The sequence below is a fragment of the Rattus norvegicus genome, chromosome 6 (assembly GCF_036323735.1).
Source record: "Rattus norvegicus strain BN/NHsdMcwi chromosome 6, GRCr8, whole genome shotgun sequence".
NCBI lineage: Eukaryota > Metazoa > Chordata > Mammalia > Rodentia > Muridae > Rattus > Rattus norvegicus.
Window position 1 is genome coordinate 145,330,065 of NC_086024.1, and position 14,883 is coordinate 145,344,947.

The following is a 14,883-nucleotide window of genomic DNA, read 5'->3' on the forward strand; positions in this document are numbered from 1 at the left end:
TGATTTTTCAACAATATTTTTCTGTCCATGAAATTAGAAAGGAATACAGGGACTCATAAACTTCATTCTTACAAAGCATCATTAGAGATATAACAATATACCAAACACAGACACAATGCAAAAGTTACTGTAAAGATGTAATATAGTTATGCTAACAAAGGTGTGACTGCCGGTTATTGAGTTGGGTATTTCTCTTTCTTGTTAGCTTGCTCACTTTTGTGGTGTTTTCCTCAGCAGTGGTTCTTGGAATTGTCAGGTGATCAAATAATTAGAAACCATGGTGCCATTTAGACGGACCACGAATTACTCGTACCTTTAATTCTGGCATAAAATTATACAAGCTGGAAACAATTTTATCAGCAGAAAATATAACTTTATTATAGCTTCCACATCACAAAAATACTATAAATAAAATATTTATTAGACTGCGTTTCACAGCAGGACCATAAATAACACACTTTAAACCAAGCCAACTACCTAGAAAGGTAGGATGCAAAGATGAACTGTTGCTTGAGGCACCTGTCTCCCATCCCTTGCTGGTGTCTGATCACCGCAACAGGGTGAGCCTTCTCAGCTGTCTCGAAACCTGGGCTTCCTTCCTTGCCCTGCACAATCTTGATGTGCGTTCATTATCTTCAGTCTTGTTCCCAGTGAGTCATGCCATCGTGTAGTTTTTGAGGTACAGTACCTCAAACTAGCTCGGCTTGAGAAAAAAACACGCTTGAAATGGGAAATTCTCACAGAAGTTCCTTTGATGTAATTTAGAGAGCCAGCTTTTCCAAGCTCCTTTCCCAAGCATTTCACCAGTAATCTTGTTGGGAACTATTCAATGCCTCCTGCTGGGTCTGATGGTTTGTCTCTCCAGATCCATCATGTTGAAATCCAATTACCAACACAGCAGAGGAGGTGGGGCCTCTAAGAAGCAGTAAGATCATAAATATGGCATCCTCCTGAAATGGTATTAATGATCCAAGAAAAACAAAAAGGCCCTCAGAAAGCCACCTCATCCTTCTATGATGTGAGGGAACATGTGTTGTCAGGGGACACTGAACTGTGACTTTGGACTTAGTCCTATTGTCTACAAGCCATCCAGCTTATGCTGTTTTGGCACAGTCTCATGAATGAAGTAATCCCCTCTGGGTTAGCTACTGTGTATGCTACTGCTTACCAGATGCTGGGTGTACTTACTACAGTGTCAATTATAATTGTGCAAATAAGCACACAGTGCAGTGAGACTAAATAGCTCAGCAACAACTAAATCAGGAGCCCAGCTCGAACACCGGCTCCTTTTTCCCAAGTGCTATCACCATGGAGAGATAACTCCGCATTACCAACAGCCCTTTGTGCTCTTTCCTTTCCCCCTTCTCTCCTTGCTCCCTTCCACTTGAGATCTTCTTGCTCAGGCATCCAAAAAAATAAATTATTTCATTGCAACTAAGAGAAGCAGAACCCAAGGCTATACCAACCAGAGAATCTTAGACAATGCCTTTAAAATCCTGCAACACAATCATACACTATGCACATCACAGCACAGACAATCAATCAATCACTGAGGAATCAAAGAACCCCACATTGCTTACTGGCATCTGAAGTCCCAGTACCCCTATATCTTACACCTGAACTTTAAACAGAGAAAAGTTGTATCAAACATGAGTTTTCTGACTTCGGGGTTGTCTTTAACAAGACATGGTGAACCACGGCTATGACAACAGTGGCTCTAACCCCTGCTTTCACTCCACACTGAACGGTTTCATGTCAGCGATCCTACTTTATGTCTCAGTCTTATTCATGTGGTTCAATCCCTAGCTTAGAAACCAGAGCATCACGGAGTTAAAAGTGAAAGTTTCAGGTTTTAAATTTCATTATCTTTTCATGCAGTGTCATCCTGATAAGCACATATGTCAATCTTTAAGGAAATTGGAACAGGTATGTGTTTTGGGAAGGATTAAAAAGTAGAAATTTAATTGGTGGTCACTGGTAGGAGGAACAGATAAAGAGGTCAAGGATCCCCCCTCCCCACCCCAAGTTTATCTTTGGGGTAGCAACATGAGCTTTGGGCTTAAGTAAAGAACTCAGGGGAATATGAATCAGGCATAATTAAGCAGTCCTGGTCACAATGGGTACCTTTACTTTTGACATGAAAGCTTTTGACAAAGATGTTACTTGATAGAGGAGCATAAATTTAACTGCCTCTTGTTTTTGATCACTGTTATGCTATGTATGTATGTACAACGAATTAGAACCATGCCCTTACACTATGTCATACAAGCTATGTATCCAGACAGTACACTACCCTACCTACTCCATGTTTAAACACTAGTTGGAAGCGTGTGGGCAGCTCACTTTCCTCTGTGCCTGACATCCTGCAGCTCTCCCTACAGCTCTGCTGTCCATGCACACCTAGAAATGTGTCCATTCAAGTCATACTGGAGTGGATTCTCACGGCAGTAAGGGTTTCTCAGAGACATGCAAATCTCTCCCAGAAGGAAGACAATTCTTCCACACCTAGGAGGCCTACACTGCTTCTAAGTGAACCTAAATATTCGCTGTGAACTTAAATATTATTTAAATTTTGTCTCTCATTTTTTGACTATCTCCTAACATTTATTAAAATTATTTAAATAAGGTGTCTCTAAATCAAAATTTAATTTCCACAGACGTCTACAGCAATTGGTCACAAATTAACATGCAATTTAAACTGGTGTTCTTTGGCGGTATTTTCAGAGGCAAGTTGATCAGATCTTAAAACCGGGATTAAGAAGGGTTGCCAATAAACGTTCTAGTGAGAGGTATTTAAATTTTCAGTGTTCACTGTGATGAGAAGGTTGGTAGTTTAAACACTTTATTGCTCTATAGTATACATAATTAAATGAGGCATGTTCAACCCAAGGGGACTTTAATAGGTTACTTGCAATTGTTACTGCAGGCAACAACTTGTACATGATTTTATTTCCAAATCCACAAAAAACAAATTTTATACAAATCAGCACTGTAAAAATGTCAATTACAGCCCCAGAGGCTTTGCTGGCAGAATAATTGTCTAAATTCTAGAATATGGGAAAACATGTTTTTTTTTTTTTTCTGGATTCATCTTTTTTTAAATCCATTTTCTTTTTTACAAAAAATTTACAAGTGAAATGTTACTACGAAACTTTTTATAAGGAATTTTTGCAAAACATTTACAATTTACCATCAACTATTTCTGTTTTAAAATCATTATGTAGATTTAATACCCTATGCTGTACATCAATTTATGTGGGGTGACAACTTAGTGACATGCATAAAAAAACACCACAAGGCATTAAAATGGAGACTTAAGTACAAATATTGTTGCAATAAAACAGTTATAAAATTGAAAAATAGGACCTAAACATCATGCTTATCTAAGTTTGACAAATTAACTTTTTCTCCTAGATTACACACGTTTATTACTGCTCTCATGAGTGTGATAAATAATGACTTAACATCAGCTTCTAATGTAATCAGCAACACATACACAAACCTAACCAAAGAAAGTATACTGTAAGAGAAAACTATTCTAACACTGGAGTTCTACCATGGTAAATACAGAGCTTCACACTGATAATTTTACAAAGAAAAGCTTTATAATGGTGGCCAGGGGAGTGAGCAGCGAAATGCCCTTCGCGAGACTGTACTGCGCATCTGCGGCCTACCACGGCTACACCCCACTGAGTCAAACACAGGACACCGAAACCTACGACTGCTGTCAGACAGAAAGGAAGGTGGATTCAGAATGGTATGCAGAACAGACTGCCAAAATAGGTCTGATTCCAGTGGTGAAATGTGCCTGCTGACAGGTTGTTTTATATGATAGAAGGTTATCCAGATTCAGTCTGATACATGTACAGTAGACCTCATTGCTGATGAGGACAACTTGCACTTCTGATGAGCGTACGTGGGTTGCATAAAACTGGCTCGTGGAACAGTGATGCAGAGCGCTCATACTTGGTGCAAACAACAAAAAGTATCACTCGAAGAAAACACGATTAAAACATTGAGAAAGTCTCTTTGCATAAAAAAATTGATAGCACTGATTGTGTAGCATGATAGATAAAATATATTTGATGTTTCAGCTCCTATATAATAAAATTAAAATCAACATTACCAAATGCTTCTCTGTACCAGACAAAACAACAAACTGATTCTGATGTTTTAAAGCCAGATCCATCAGCTGTTAAGAGTACATTAAATAAAATATACAAAACAATTTACAAAATCCAACTAAAATTTAAAGACTTTGTTACAAGTCTACAAAAGCTTTAAGAAACTTGAAATTTATAACCACAGTGTAAAAATTTTTTCCTTTAATCTCAAAGCTTTTTTATACAAACCGAAAGCACAAAAGGCCTTCAGTTTTATATAACGCTACAAAGGGCTGGCCTAAAGTGTACATAGTGTAAACAGTGATCATTACAGTATTTCTCCTTCATCAAAAGTACATGAAACATCACAATTTTGGAAGAGAATTCTCATGAGTAGTACTTTTCCTGAAATAATAAAGAATGCACAAGAAAACATATACCTATATTCGAACCAATGAAGGTAAAAAAGGAAGTAGGTAAAAACTTTAGTTTCCAAATGGTCTGTTTCAATAGTTATGATTCTGTGTAAATACGTTCTAAAAACATGAGGTGTCTTACTAATGTCTAATCTATTAGAATAATCCAATTGCTTTTCACATGAAACGTTTGGCCATCTTTCCTAATAAGACACCGCTCTCTAAGACCCTTGCACGAACAATGAAATATATTTTCAGTCAGTATTTGACTGAAAAGTATTCTGGTTTTCCAAAAATAATTTTTGCTTCATAATATTTTATTTATTATACATTTGTTAAGCTGTCTAGACCTTTAGGGAAAATTCTGTTATTGACGTAACATAAAGATATCACTGTATGATATATGTTCCTAATTAGCCTAACACAGTACTAGAAATAATATGGGATTTGCCAATTTTTAGTAAAGGAAAAAAGGTGATAATGTAATTAAAAATAATTTTCTGCTGGCCTTGAAAAGTATGACAATTCTTTCTTTGGCTACCAAAGCATAAAGAATCTTGCTTATTGTCAACAAAACTCATATTTACAGAATATGAAATTACATAGATCTATCATCTATGCAAGCATTTCCAATATGAACATTTAAAATGAAATTTTGCTATTGAACACAGGGTTAGGCACACAGTCAACCCTAACTTAAAAATATTGTTAAACTGCTTTGTCTTGCCTTTCTGAGGCTTCCATCCATTCTGTGCTAGCAAATTTTCCCCAGCGTTTTCCTAAGGTTTCAATCTAAAGTTTAACCTAAGATTTAGCTCTAAGGTCCTCTTGTGTCTCCAAGATGGAGAAAATAATCGGGTTTCACTGATTGTCTGCACACACACTACTACAATGTAGTGTAATAAAGATCTGAGACACAGCTCAGATTACTATTTTGGAACATATTCTAATTCAACTTTTAAAGAATTTTTGATATTTAGAAAAGACGGCCAAAACTATTTTGAATAGGTTTTTCCAAAAAACCAAGCTAAAGAAACACAGTATTATCCCTATTGTCAGATAACAATCTGTTTTCTGTGCTAGACAGTAGAAGAAATGTATGTAAGTTATTACTGACTAAAATTTTAACAAAGTTCTTCCAAACAGAGAAAGTCCAATTAAGGCCCAGCCTGCAAATTAGTGTGGTCTGTCTCTTTAGACGCGTCAACAACACAGGATGTTAAAGGAGGGAAGATTCTGTTTAAAGGTTATGTGATGTATTTCCAAAAAACTACAGCAACTTATACCATGGAAGAAATACTTTTCTGTTTCCAGTATATTGGTTTTCCTTTTCTATTTTTTAAAAATTCAACACTTTATGTGTTGAACCATAATCCATGGAATACTTAAAGATGCCAAGGATGCAAACGTGATTTCCTACTCTGTAACTCACTTGACCAGCCCATTTCCAGATTTTCAAAGGTGTAAACTTAGTGCAGCACTAGAGGTCTTTGTTATAAATAGCGTTTCAGAATTCTTCCATGTTTGTTGAAACATTGGGAGTTGCTGGATTCGAATCTTGAGAAATGGCGGCAACTGTGACAATCCGTGGAGAGCCAAGCACCTCTGTAACGGATGAGTCCAGTTCTCCGGAGGTGACAATGGCAAGAGCTGTCCCACCTCCTTTCTTATTCTGGTGAGTTTTGACATGCTTGGAAAGGTGATCACTCCGCATAAACCTTTTAGAACATTCTGGACATTCAAATCTCTTTTCACCTGTGAACATAAGAAGTAAATAAAATTATAGATATTTTAATTAAATGAAATTTTAATTTTTAGCAATTTATTTTCCAAATACATTCTGCTTTAATAAGATATGATATATACAGATATCCCTAGTTTAAGTAGGCACACAATAGTTTTTTCTTATTTCTATGATGGTAGGGGGCAAATCTAGAGCCTTGTTCATGGCAGGCAAGCCCTCAACCTCTGAATTATCTCTAGCTTTCTGTTAAAAAAAAAAAAGTAACCAAAATCAAACAACAAAAGCTATCAAGCAATCAATGTAGAAGAAAAAACATGTGGCTGAGAATAAAAGACCTTATATGTTTTTGACATGAACTAGGGGAATGGGGGGCGCGTAGGGGTGTTGGGGGAGAATTGGGGACTGGAACAAGTCAAATAACAACCCTGAGCCTCAGTTACCCCATTCACAAAATAAAAGGATTCCTAATGAAAGAACTCTTGACATTATTACCAGCTAACAAAGGGCAGTGGGAACGGCCACATGCACTTTAGTTGAAGTTGATAGCTGGGTCTCGTTAACATGTCTTAGAAACTATTTTAAGCTAAGACTTTAGTAGCATGCTGGGAATATATATTTCAAATTAAATACAGCTTTATGCTTCCAAGGAAGAATGATGATAGTTTGATCCTTAAACGTGTTTTCTAAAAAATATAAGACAGTTCTAACTAGAACTACTTCTATTCATGAAATAGAAATCAAATGTTAACTAAAAAGGAAAAAAATCTTTTTGTGTAATGGGATAGAACACATGAGACTTGGTTGTTCTACCCTGATGTTTATCAACAGCAATACTATCTTTAGTCTTTCTTTCTACAACTGTCAGTTCAGTGAAAGAGGGTTTCCCTGGTGAAATAACAGAACTCAGATAATATGCAGATTCATTCAGTGGATTTTTTTTTTAACAAGAGAAAGTCTACAATTTCAAAATTTTCTACACCAGATATACCCCCTTTTACACCAACATGCATTTACAATACAGAATTTTTCTTTTAAAGGCTAAATAATGCATTGGACATAATTCTAAGAGGCATTAAAAATACATGCAGCAGTAAAGGGGCCTGAATGCTATGAATACTAACACTAAGTGAGGATGGAAACCAAACACATCTGAGGAACAGGTGTGAAGTCATTTACCTTCTTTTTCTTCTCTTTTTTTAACCATAAAAGAGTTTTCAGTGTACAATCTTTATCTATATGTTTATTTTATAGTTGACTAGCCTGAGGCTCAACACTTAATAATTGCAATATTCATAAACTCAGTCACTTTCTAACAGGTTCCTGTAGACTCTCTGTGCAAGACCATTTCTGACTTAACGGCCACCATGTAGATCTATCTATCACCCCAGTATTACCCAGGAGGTAATCCAGATATTCTAGCCCACAGCTGCTCTGTGACAAATGGCAAGCAGGAAACAGTGGTGACATGTTCAGTGTGGACTTCCCCAGCCTGCCCACTCACTCATTTGGCTACTGAATCAACTTCAAGTATACTTTCACTAAAAAAATGAGTCCTTTTAGCTCAATGACCAAAGTGTCTTCTGCTATATTGGGTGATAATTTATTTCCTACCTTCAACAAATACCATCATGGACTTTTTACTTCAAGGGATGTGAAGAATGCTTCTATTAGCTGCAGATCATACAATTTTATAGTTAAAATTATTTCAACTATTCCAATAATGGCTGGGCTTTCAGAATTCATGATTACCTTTTCTGAATAAAGAATCTAATTAACAGGGGTTGGGGATTTAGCTCAGTGGTAGAGCGCTTGCCTAGCAAGCACAAGGCCCTGGGTTCGGTCCTCAGCTCCGGGAAAAAAAATAATCTAATTAACGAATCAGTCGATATTGACTACTGTCACAGACAACATGGCCCTATAAAGATTGCATGTCCCAATTCCTGGGAGTTACACATATGTCAGAGGATAATGGGGTTTTATAGCTGTAAATAATTATGTTATGGAATTTGATACAGAGGAATTATCTTCACCTGTCAAAGAGATTTATCTGTAACTAGAATTGGAGAGCTTAGAAGTGTGATTATGGACCAACCAAAGTTTTGAGAGGGTGTCCTAGAACACATGTAAGAAGAAAAACAGACACCTTGCAAGACTGAACACTGGCCAGGGAAGCAGGGACCCAGCGTAACACTGAGGCTGAGGTGGATGACAGCAGTGGATTACAAGTGGGTTGTTTGCCAGAGCTGCCTTATGGTGGGCAGCTCCACACACTCCCGACCACAGGGAGGGCAGTGGGGCTTCTGACCTAAAGGAACTGAAGGACAACTGAGCTTCTAAGCTGCTAAGCTTGTGCTGTTCTTTTCAGTTCAGTTTCATGAACTTTTATAAAAACAGAGAATCTTGCCAAATATTTACTATATTATTTAAGATACTATCATTTTCTTCTTTCATTATTAATTTGGTAAATCACATTGCCTGAATGATTTTCAAATGTTCAGGTTTTCAAGCCTAGAGTAAACTTCTTAGATCCCGACCCAGGGTGTTCTTTCTCGGAAGTTTTTAACAAGATTCAATTTCTTTAATGAACAGGACTTTTCATGTTATCTATTTTTTGGTGGTATTTTTGAGAAGCTACGCCCAGAGCTTCAGTGTGCTACATCAAAGCTCGTTCACTAGGCTCTATCCCAAGTCCTATCTACCCCTCCTTCAGCAAATATGGGTTCTGTGCCTTTTCAGGAGTTATTTTCAAATTTGGGGTAGAGTCATTCAGATCATTCACAGTCTTTAGGGGTTTGCCTATGTTTTCTTGGTCAGTGTGACTGGAGAACTTAGATGTTTTACCTTTCAAGCTAATCAGATTTTGGGTTGAGTGGTCTGGGTACTATCAGCTCAGGGTAGAGCACTTATGTAGCATGTATGTAACCTTGAGTTCCACCCCTGATAGCACAAAAACAAGCCCACCCCCATAGCCTGAGTTTTCTGAACTGTTTTCCCATTTATTTCCCCTCCTTACTATTTCTTAATTTCCTGTTTTAGATCTCTTCATTTTCTTGTAAAAATATTAGACTACTGACCGAAAAAGAGGATTTAACATTATAAATTCACTGTTTTTATTTGCCTCTTATATTTTGTACGATAAAACTTTTCATTCAGTCAAAGCTATTTTCAAATTTCCCTTGAGACTTTCTCTTGGCCCATGGATAACTCAGAAACACATGGGTAGACAACTTTATACAAGCTAAAGGCCAACATGGGGTACACACGGAATCTAAGGCCAGTCTGGGCTATGACTTCTGCCTCTATTTTTCATTCTTCTGTTTTCTCTTTTCCTCTCTACTTACAGAATATGGATATACACATACTACACACACACACACACACACACACACACACACACACACACACACGTTAGAGAGTATGTTTGGTTCTTAGCTGTATATGTAGAAATGAGAAGATGGTTTATAAGGCTTTGTATCATTCTATGCTGATCCTGTGCACACAAAGTTTAGGAATAAGCCAGCAATTCTTCTGTTCTATACACAGAATTAGTGATCACCTTTTATCTTTGTTTCAATGTTTTCTCCATGTTTTCTAACCCACAAGTGATTTCATCAACCAGAAAGCCTAGTTTCTGTGGCCTCTTGTAGTATCTATCAGGGCCACAGTTTAAACAACATGAGAAAAATATTAGTGATTCCACCCACACTGTATGGTATACATGGCCCCCATTTTCTGGAATCTCTGGCTAGAGATCTGAGTGTGCAGAAACTTTCTTGGTGCCTATGTTGCCACTACTGCAATGCCACGTTGATGGGACCATGACCCCTTTCTGACTTCTCTGGTGCGTTCATGGACTGCTCTTACTGTTTATTGCTTGCTCCCGCTAAACGTTACCCCAGGGTCAATCCTGGGACGCAGAGCAGGGAGAACAAAGTGAGACTTACCTGCATTGGGTACTTACTTGAGCCTGAGCTCTCTCTTCAGTTGTCTGCTACTGTTCTTCTCATTGTTTAGATAAGAAAACAAGCACACTACCCAGCTCTGAAAGCAACCTCTATACCAGGAGGCTGAAGACTCACTGACTGCTAGTCAGCCAAGAGAAAACAGCTTTGTGCATTTTACAAACCAACTGAAGCAGCTATATAAGAATTCTGGAGAAAAATTTAATTTATCTATCGTTTCTCATTTTATCTATTTTGTTAATTAATGCTTTTCCTTTTGTACATGTAGACCACTGGCATTTCATTACCAACTTTCATTTCCACTTAAGCTTAGGACTACACACAGCTTTATATGAAACTGTATCTAGGATAAAAGCCTGAGTCATATACACTGTGAGACTCTGAGGTCTACTGGAAAGAACATTTTAGGAGCATCTCTAGGTTTTTTCTTCGCTGTGGATGAAGATGAAACCTCCCTGTGACACTGCTCAGCAGCCATCATCCCTGGATTGACTACTCTTGGTACAATGCCACAGGTCAATGAAATATTCTTATAAATGAGTAACATGTCCACAGTAAAATATTCCCAGAAGTGAGCTATCCTGTTATATGAATGTATGGTATATGTACATCTATATCCTTATTGTGTACAATAAACATTTGGTTCTCTTCCCGCAATGTTTCTAATTGGTAGGAAAGGCAAATGTCACTCCTTATTGTTTAAGATGGCAGCTGGATCGTACCTGACTGACTTCTACTGAGACACCCACTAGATTACAGTGAAGGAGAGGAGGAGAAGGGGCTTAAACGAATAGCATCAAAAAGAACACAGGGGAGAATCACTGACAAAAAAATGACTGCATTGCATCTAAAAACTAGAATACAGAGATTACCAATAAGAGGATGTGCTCTAAAAGAGTCATTTTTGTGCAGAATTAAGGTCTATTCATAAAGGTTTTATTTGCTTCCCTTTTGATGTAGGGTTTCACTCTGTATGCCTGGTTGGTCTGGAACTTGCTAGCACATCAGGCTGGTTTAACTCACAGAGATCCATTTGCTCAGACGTTATTCATGAAACTAACCTGACTGCCATAATCTCAGGCAAATACTTCAGGATGTATATCTGAAGAAATGTTACCCACAGCCATCTGTGGCAGTCTTCAGAGGGGGAAAAAAAGGTAAAACATAGCCCAGGGACTTTATCCTGAGACCAGAGGAGGTAAGGGAGAACCTTCTTCATAAACCTTGTGTACTATTTAAGTTTTAAATATTCTGCATGGACCATTGAAAACTTTATATTTTTTGTTTTTTCTCTTTCTCTCTTTCTTTCTTTCTTTCTTTCTTTCTTTCTTTCTTTCTTCCTTCCTTCCTTCCTTCCTTCCTTCCTTCCTTTCTTTCTTTTTAGCAAAGCAAACTTATCCTTACTACTTTCAAAAGAAATTAAAAATAATCCACTTACATACTCACAGTTCATCCTTGTGTTTCTTTTGGGAGTGGTGGCAAAATACTGAACTGAGTGATTCTTGCCATGAATGATGAAGGCTTCTAATGGAAATGTGTTCAACTTTTAATCAATACTTATTTCAAAAGATATTTTTGTTTGATATTGTTTTCAACAAATTTAATAAGCACTGGCATGACTATCTGCAACTCTTTAAAAGTCCCATTTTGTAAGCACACCAACACTGGGCTTAGTATTTTTAGTGCCAAACAGGTTTTGCCTTCTTTCAATGCAGTACTGGGACTAGGACCTCTCACGTGCTAAGCAAGCATTCTACCACCAAACCACAACCCCAGTCCCTACTGTGTTTCATTTATTTTAAAGATATTTCCCATCATTTAAAAAATTTTTTTTAAATACAACAATTATGTAATTGCCAGCGTGTCTGTGGAGGAGTGGCACACAAGTGTCAATACCTGCAGAAGCCAGGTGATGAAGTTGGATTCTCTGAAGCTGGAGATAAAGATAGCTTGAACCACACTAAACTGATGCTGGGAACCAAACTAGGGTCCTCTGTGAGGAGCACAAGCTCTTGATGAGGAGCTCTCTCCCCAGCCCCTTTAATATGTATTAATTAAATAATTTTGTGTGGGCTAATATATATTCAAAACACTTCCATCAATAAGCATAAAGTAAATCTGATTCTCAATTAGAAAGAAAGCAGGTGATTATGATTTAGATCATAATAAAAGGATAAAGAGAATGAGAAGAAGAGGAGGAGGAAGAAAAAGAGAAGGGAGGGATGTAGCTCAGATGGTAGAGTGCTTAGTGAGCATAAGCCCCTGGGGTTCACACCGAGCATGGATGGTATAACCAGGGCATGATGGGGTATGGCTGTAATCCACTCTCAAAAGGGATGGGCAGGTGCTTTAGGAGGATCAGAAGTTCAGGTCATCCTAGCTACATACAGAGTTTGATGCCAGCCTGAGCTACACAAGACCTTGTCTCAAAAAGTACATGAGGGAGGGGGAGAGGGAGGGGGAGGGGGAGGGAGGGGAGGGGGAGGGGGAGAGGGAGAAGGAGGGGGACAGGGAAGGGGAGGGGGAGAGGGAGAGGAAAATGCCATAAATTATTAATACTTGAATCTGGAACATTTATCTTTGAACAAATACATTTTGTGTATCTGTATGAGTATGGATGTATAACATAGAAGACTTTAAAACCTATCACTTTCAAACAAAGCAATCCAATCACAATGCCAAGCTTCAAATCAAATAAATGGCAATTTTTCTTGGCTTCTTTAACCTTTCCCCTGCAAATCCAGGGAAGAGATACTCAATCTTCAATATTAGCATACAGTATTAAAAACTTTAAAAACTCTTAAAACCCAAATCTCATAGCCATTACATAATGCTCACTTCCAGCACAGAGCAACATGCTATTACTCATTTGAGTTGCCCAAGCAGGTCATTCTGTGCTTATAATTCACTTAACAACTGTGGTGCTGGGGATGGAGCACAGGGTCTCTCTCATCGCTGAGCACCACCCCCAGCCACCTGAGACAATTTTCTGATCTGCAGTATGGAGCTTGTCTCTACCTCATGGTGCTGCTTTGCACCAAATGAAGGAACAAATTCAAATACCCAAGAAACCCCAGCTCATGCTGCTCTAGGCCAGTTCTAGGACTCCTGTGTCTTAAACATACACCACAGCTTATATAAGTTAACTAATAACTCGAAATTTACTCAGCAAGAACCAGGCACTCTGAGCAGGGATGAGAGCCTGAGTGTGCTTTCAGCAGATGCGGAGATTTAAGAGTTTATAGCAACGAAAACTGAGAGGCACTCGTATGTGAACTGTCAGAAGGAACAGAGCTTCCCAACAGGGGACCCAGAAATTAAGGCACAATTAAAGAGGACAGTTTGAGAGAAATGTTACTATTAATTAGAAAAATAAACTAGTCAAAAACTAGCTTTTCATGTGAAACAATTTGTAGCCGCAACTCATTATTTGAGACAAGAAAAAAGAGGAAGAGGAGGAAGAACAAAATCATGTTTTGCATATTCTAGAGGACCAAACTGGAGGCAAAAACAAAAATCTCAGAGCTGTTAAAAAAGTTTCAAGTAATTTCAGGATATCTTAGACTTTTTTTTTTTTAATTGCATGACTGAGAAACACTCCAGAAGAAAGGTGAACGCATCACAACTCAGAATTAAAGTAAACAGCACACATAAGAGGCTGATCTCAGGGGTCCTCACGAAAAGTGCGAACGTTCAAAAGAGAAATGATGTTGGACAGACACAAACTTCTGAAGCTGGCACTGCAGTAGTAAGAACACATGAAGGGAACTTCAGTATGGACTTATACATGTCCAATGCTTCAGAGCAGCAAAGCTGGTGACAGCAAATTACCCTCCAATAACCAACGTGTGAGAAATGATCAGTGCCGTGTGGCAGAATACTGCACATCTCTTAAAATATAAACACACATGCATAGGAGACTTGAGTGAAAGTATGTAGAATGGTATCATACAATATTTTATGGCCTGTACAAAACACTATTTTTCTATGTATATCCACAAATAATACACATGGGTTTAGAAATATACTAGACACCAAATCGTAGACCGATGGTGGCTGATGCCTTTGTTCTGACTTTCTTAGTGGTTTGATTTAATAAAGTAACAAAAAATATAATTTGAGTGTTAAGTGGATATTTGTTATATTATTCTTGACATGTCCTGGGTTTGAAAAGACAAAATGGAGGCTACTCGGAGTCACCGATATCCTTGTAGGGAACAGGGCTAGGGAAACACCCCCTGCCCTGACTTGACCTGGAGCTCCTGACGCTTGAAGATCCCACTCATGACTTGGTGATATATGTCAAAAAAATTAACCAGCCATGCTGTACTTTTCCACCAGCTCACTGCACATGCTCCAAACCCTATAAAACCCCTCCCCTTCACCTGGTCCTCTGCTGTTTAAGAAGCAGCTGCCATTCTGATCTTCCCAGTAAATCTCTTGTGTGATACTTGTTATGTGGCATGACTTTGTGGTATTCCTTGGCTCTCAACTGCTAAGATGCCCTTGCACTGGAAAAAACCCTTACAATCATAATTTAATTCTCTTTTATATATATTACATATATACTTTGGAAAATATATATACTTAGGAAAAAATATATACACACACTAGAAAAACATGCTATGGAAAAAATGCAAAAGGAAAAAGTTCTGGTA

General features: G+C 38.0%; 1 protein-coding gene across 4 annotated transcripts in view; it reads right to left on the minus strand.

The window, feature by feature from the left end:
- Positions 1-351: 351 nt before the first annotated feature.
- Sp4 (Sp4 transcription factor) overlaps positions 352-14,883 on the minus strand; it is a 65,335-nt gene continuing 50,803 nt past the window's right edge. For all 4 annotated transcript variants that reach the window (XM_039111794.2, XM_063261556.1, XM_063261555.1 and 1 more), the window contains one exon: positions 352-6,274. In XM_039111794.2, coding sequence (XP_038967722.1) covers positions 6,027-6,274 — 248 coding nt within the window. In that variant the 3' untranslated portion in view covers positions 352-6,026. The remainder of the gene's footprint in view (positions 6,275-14,883) is intronic.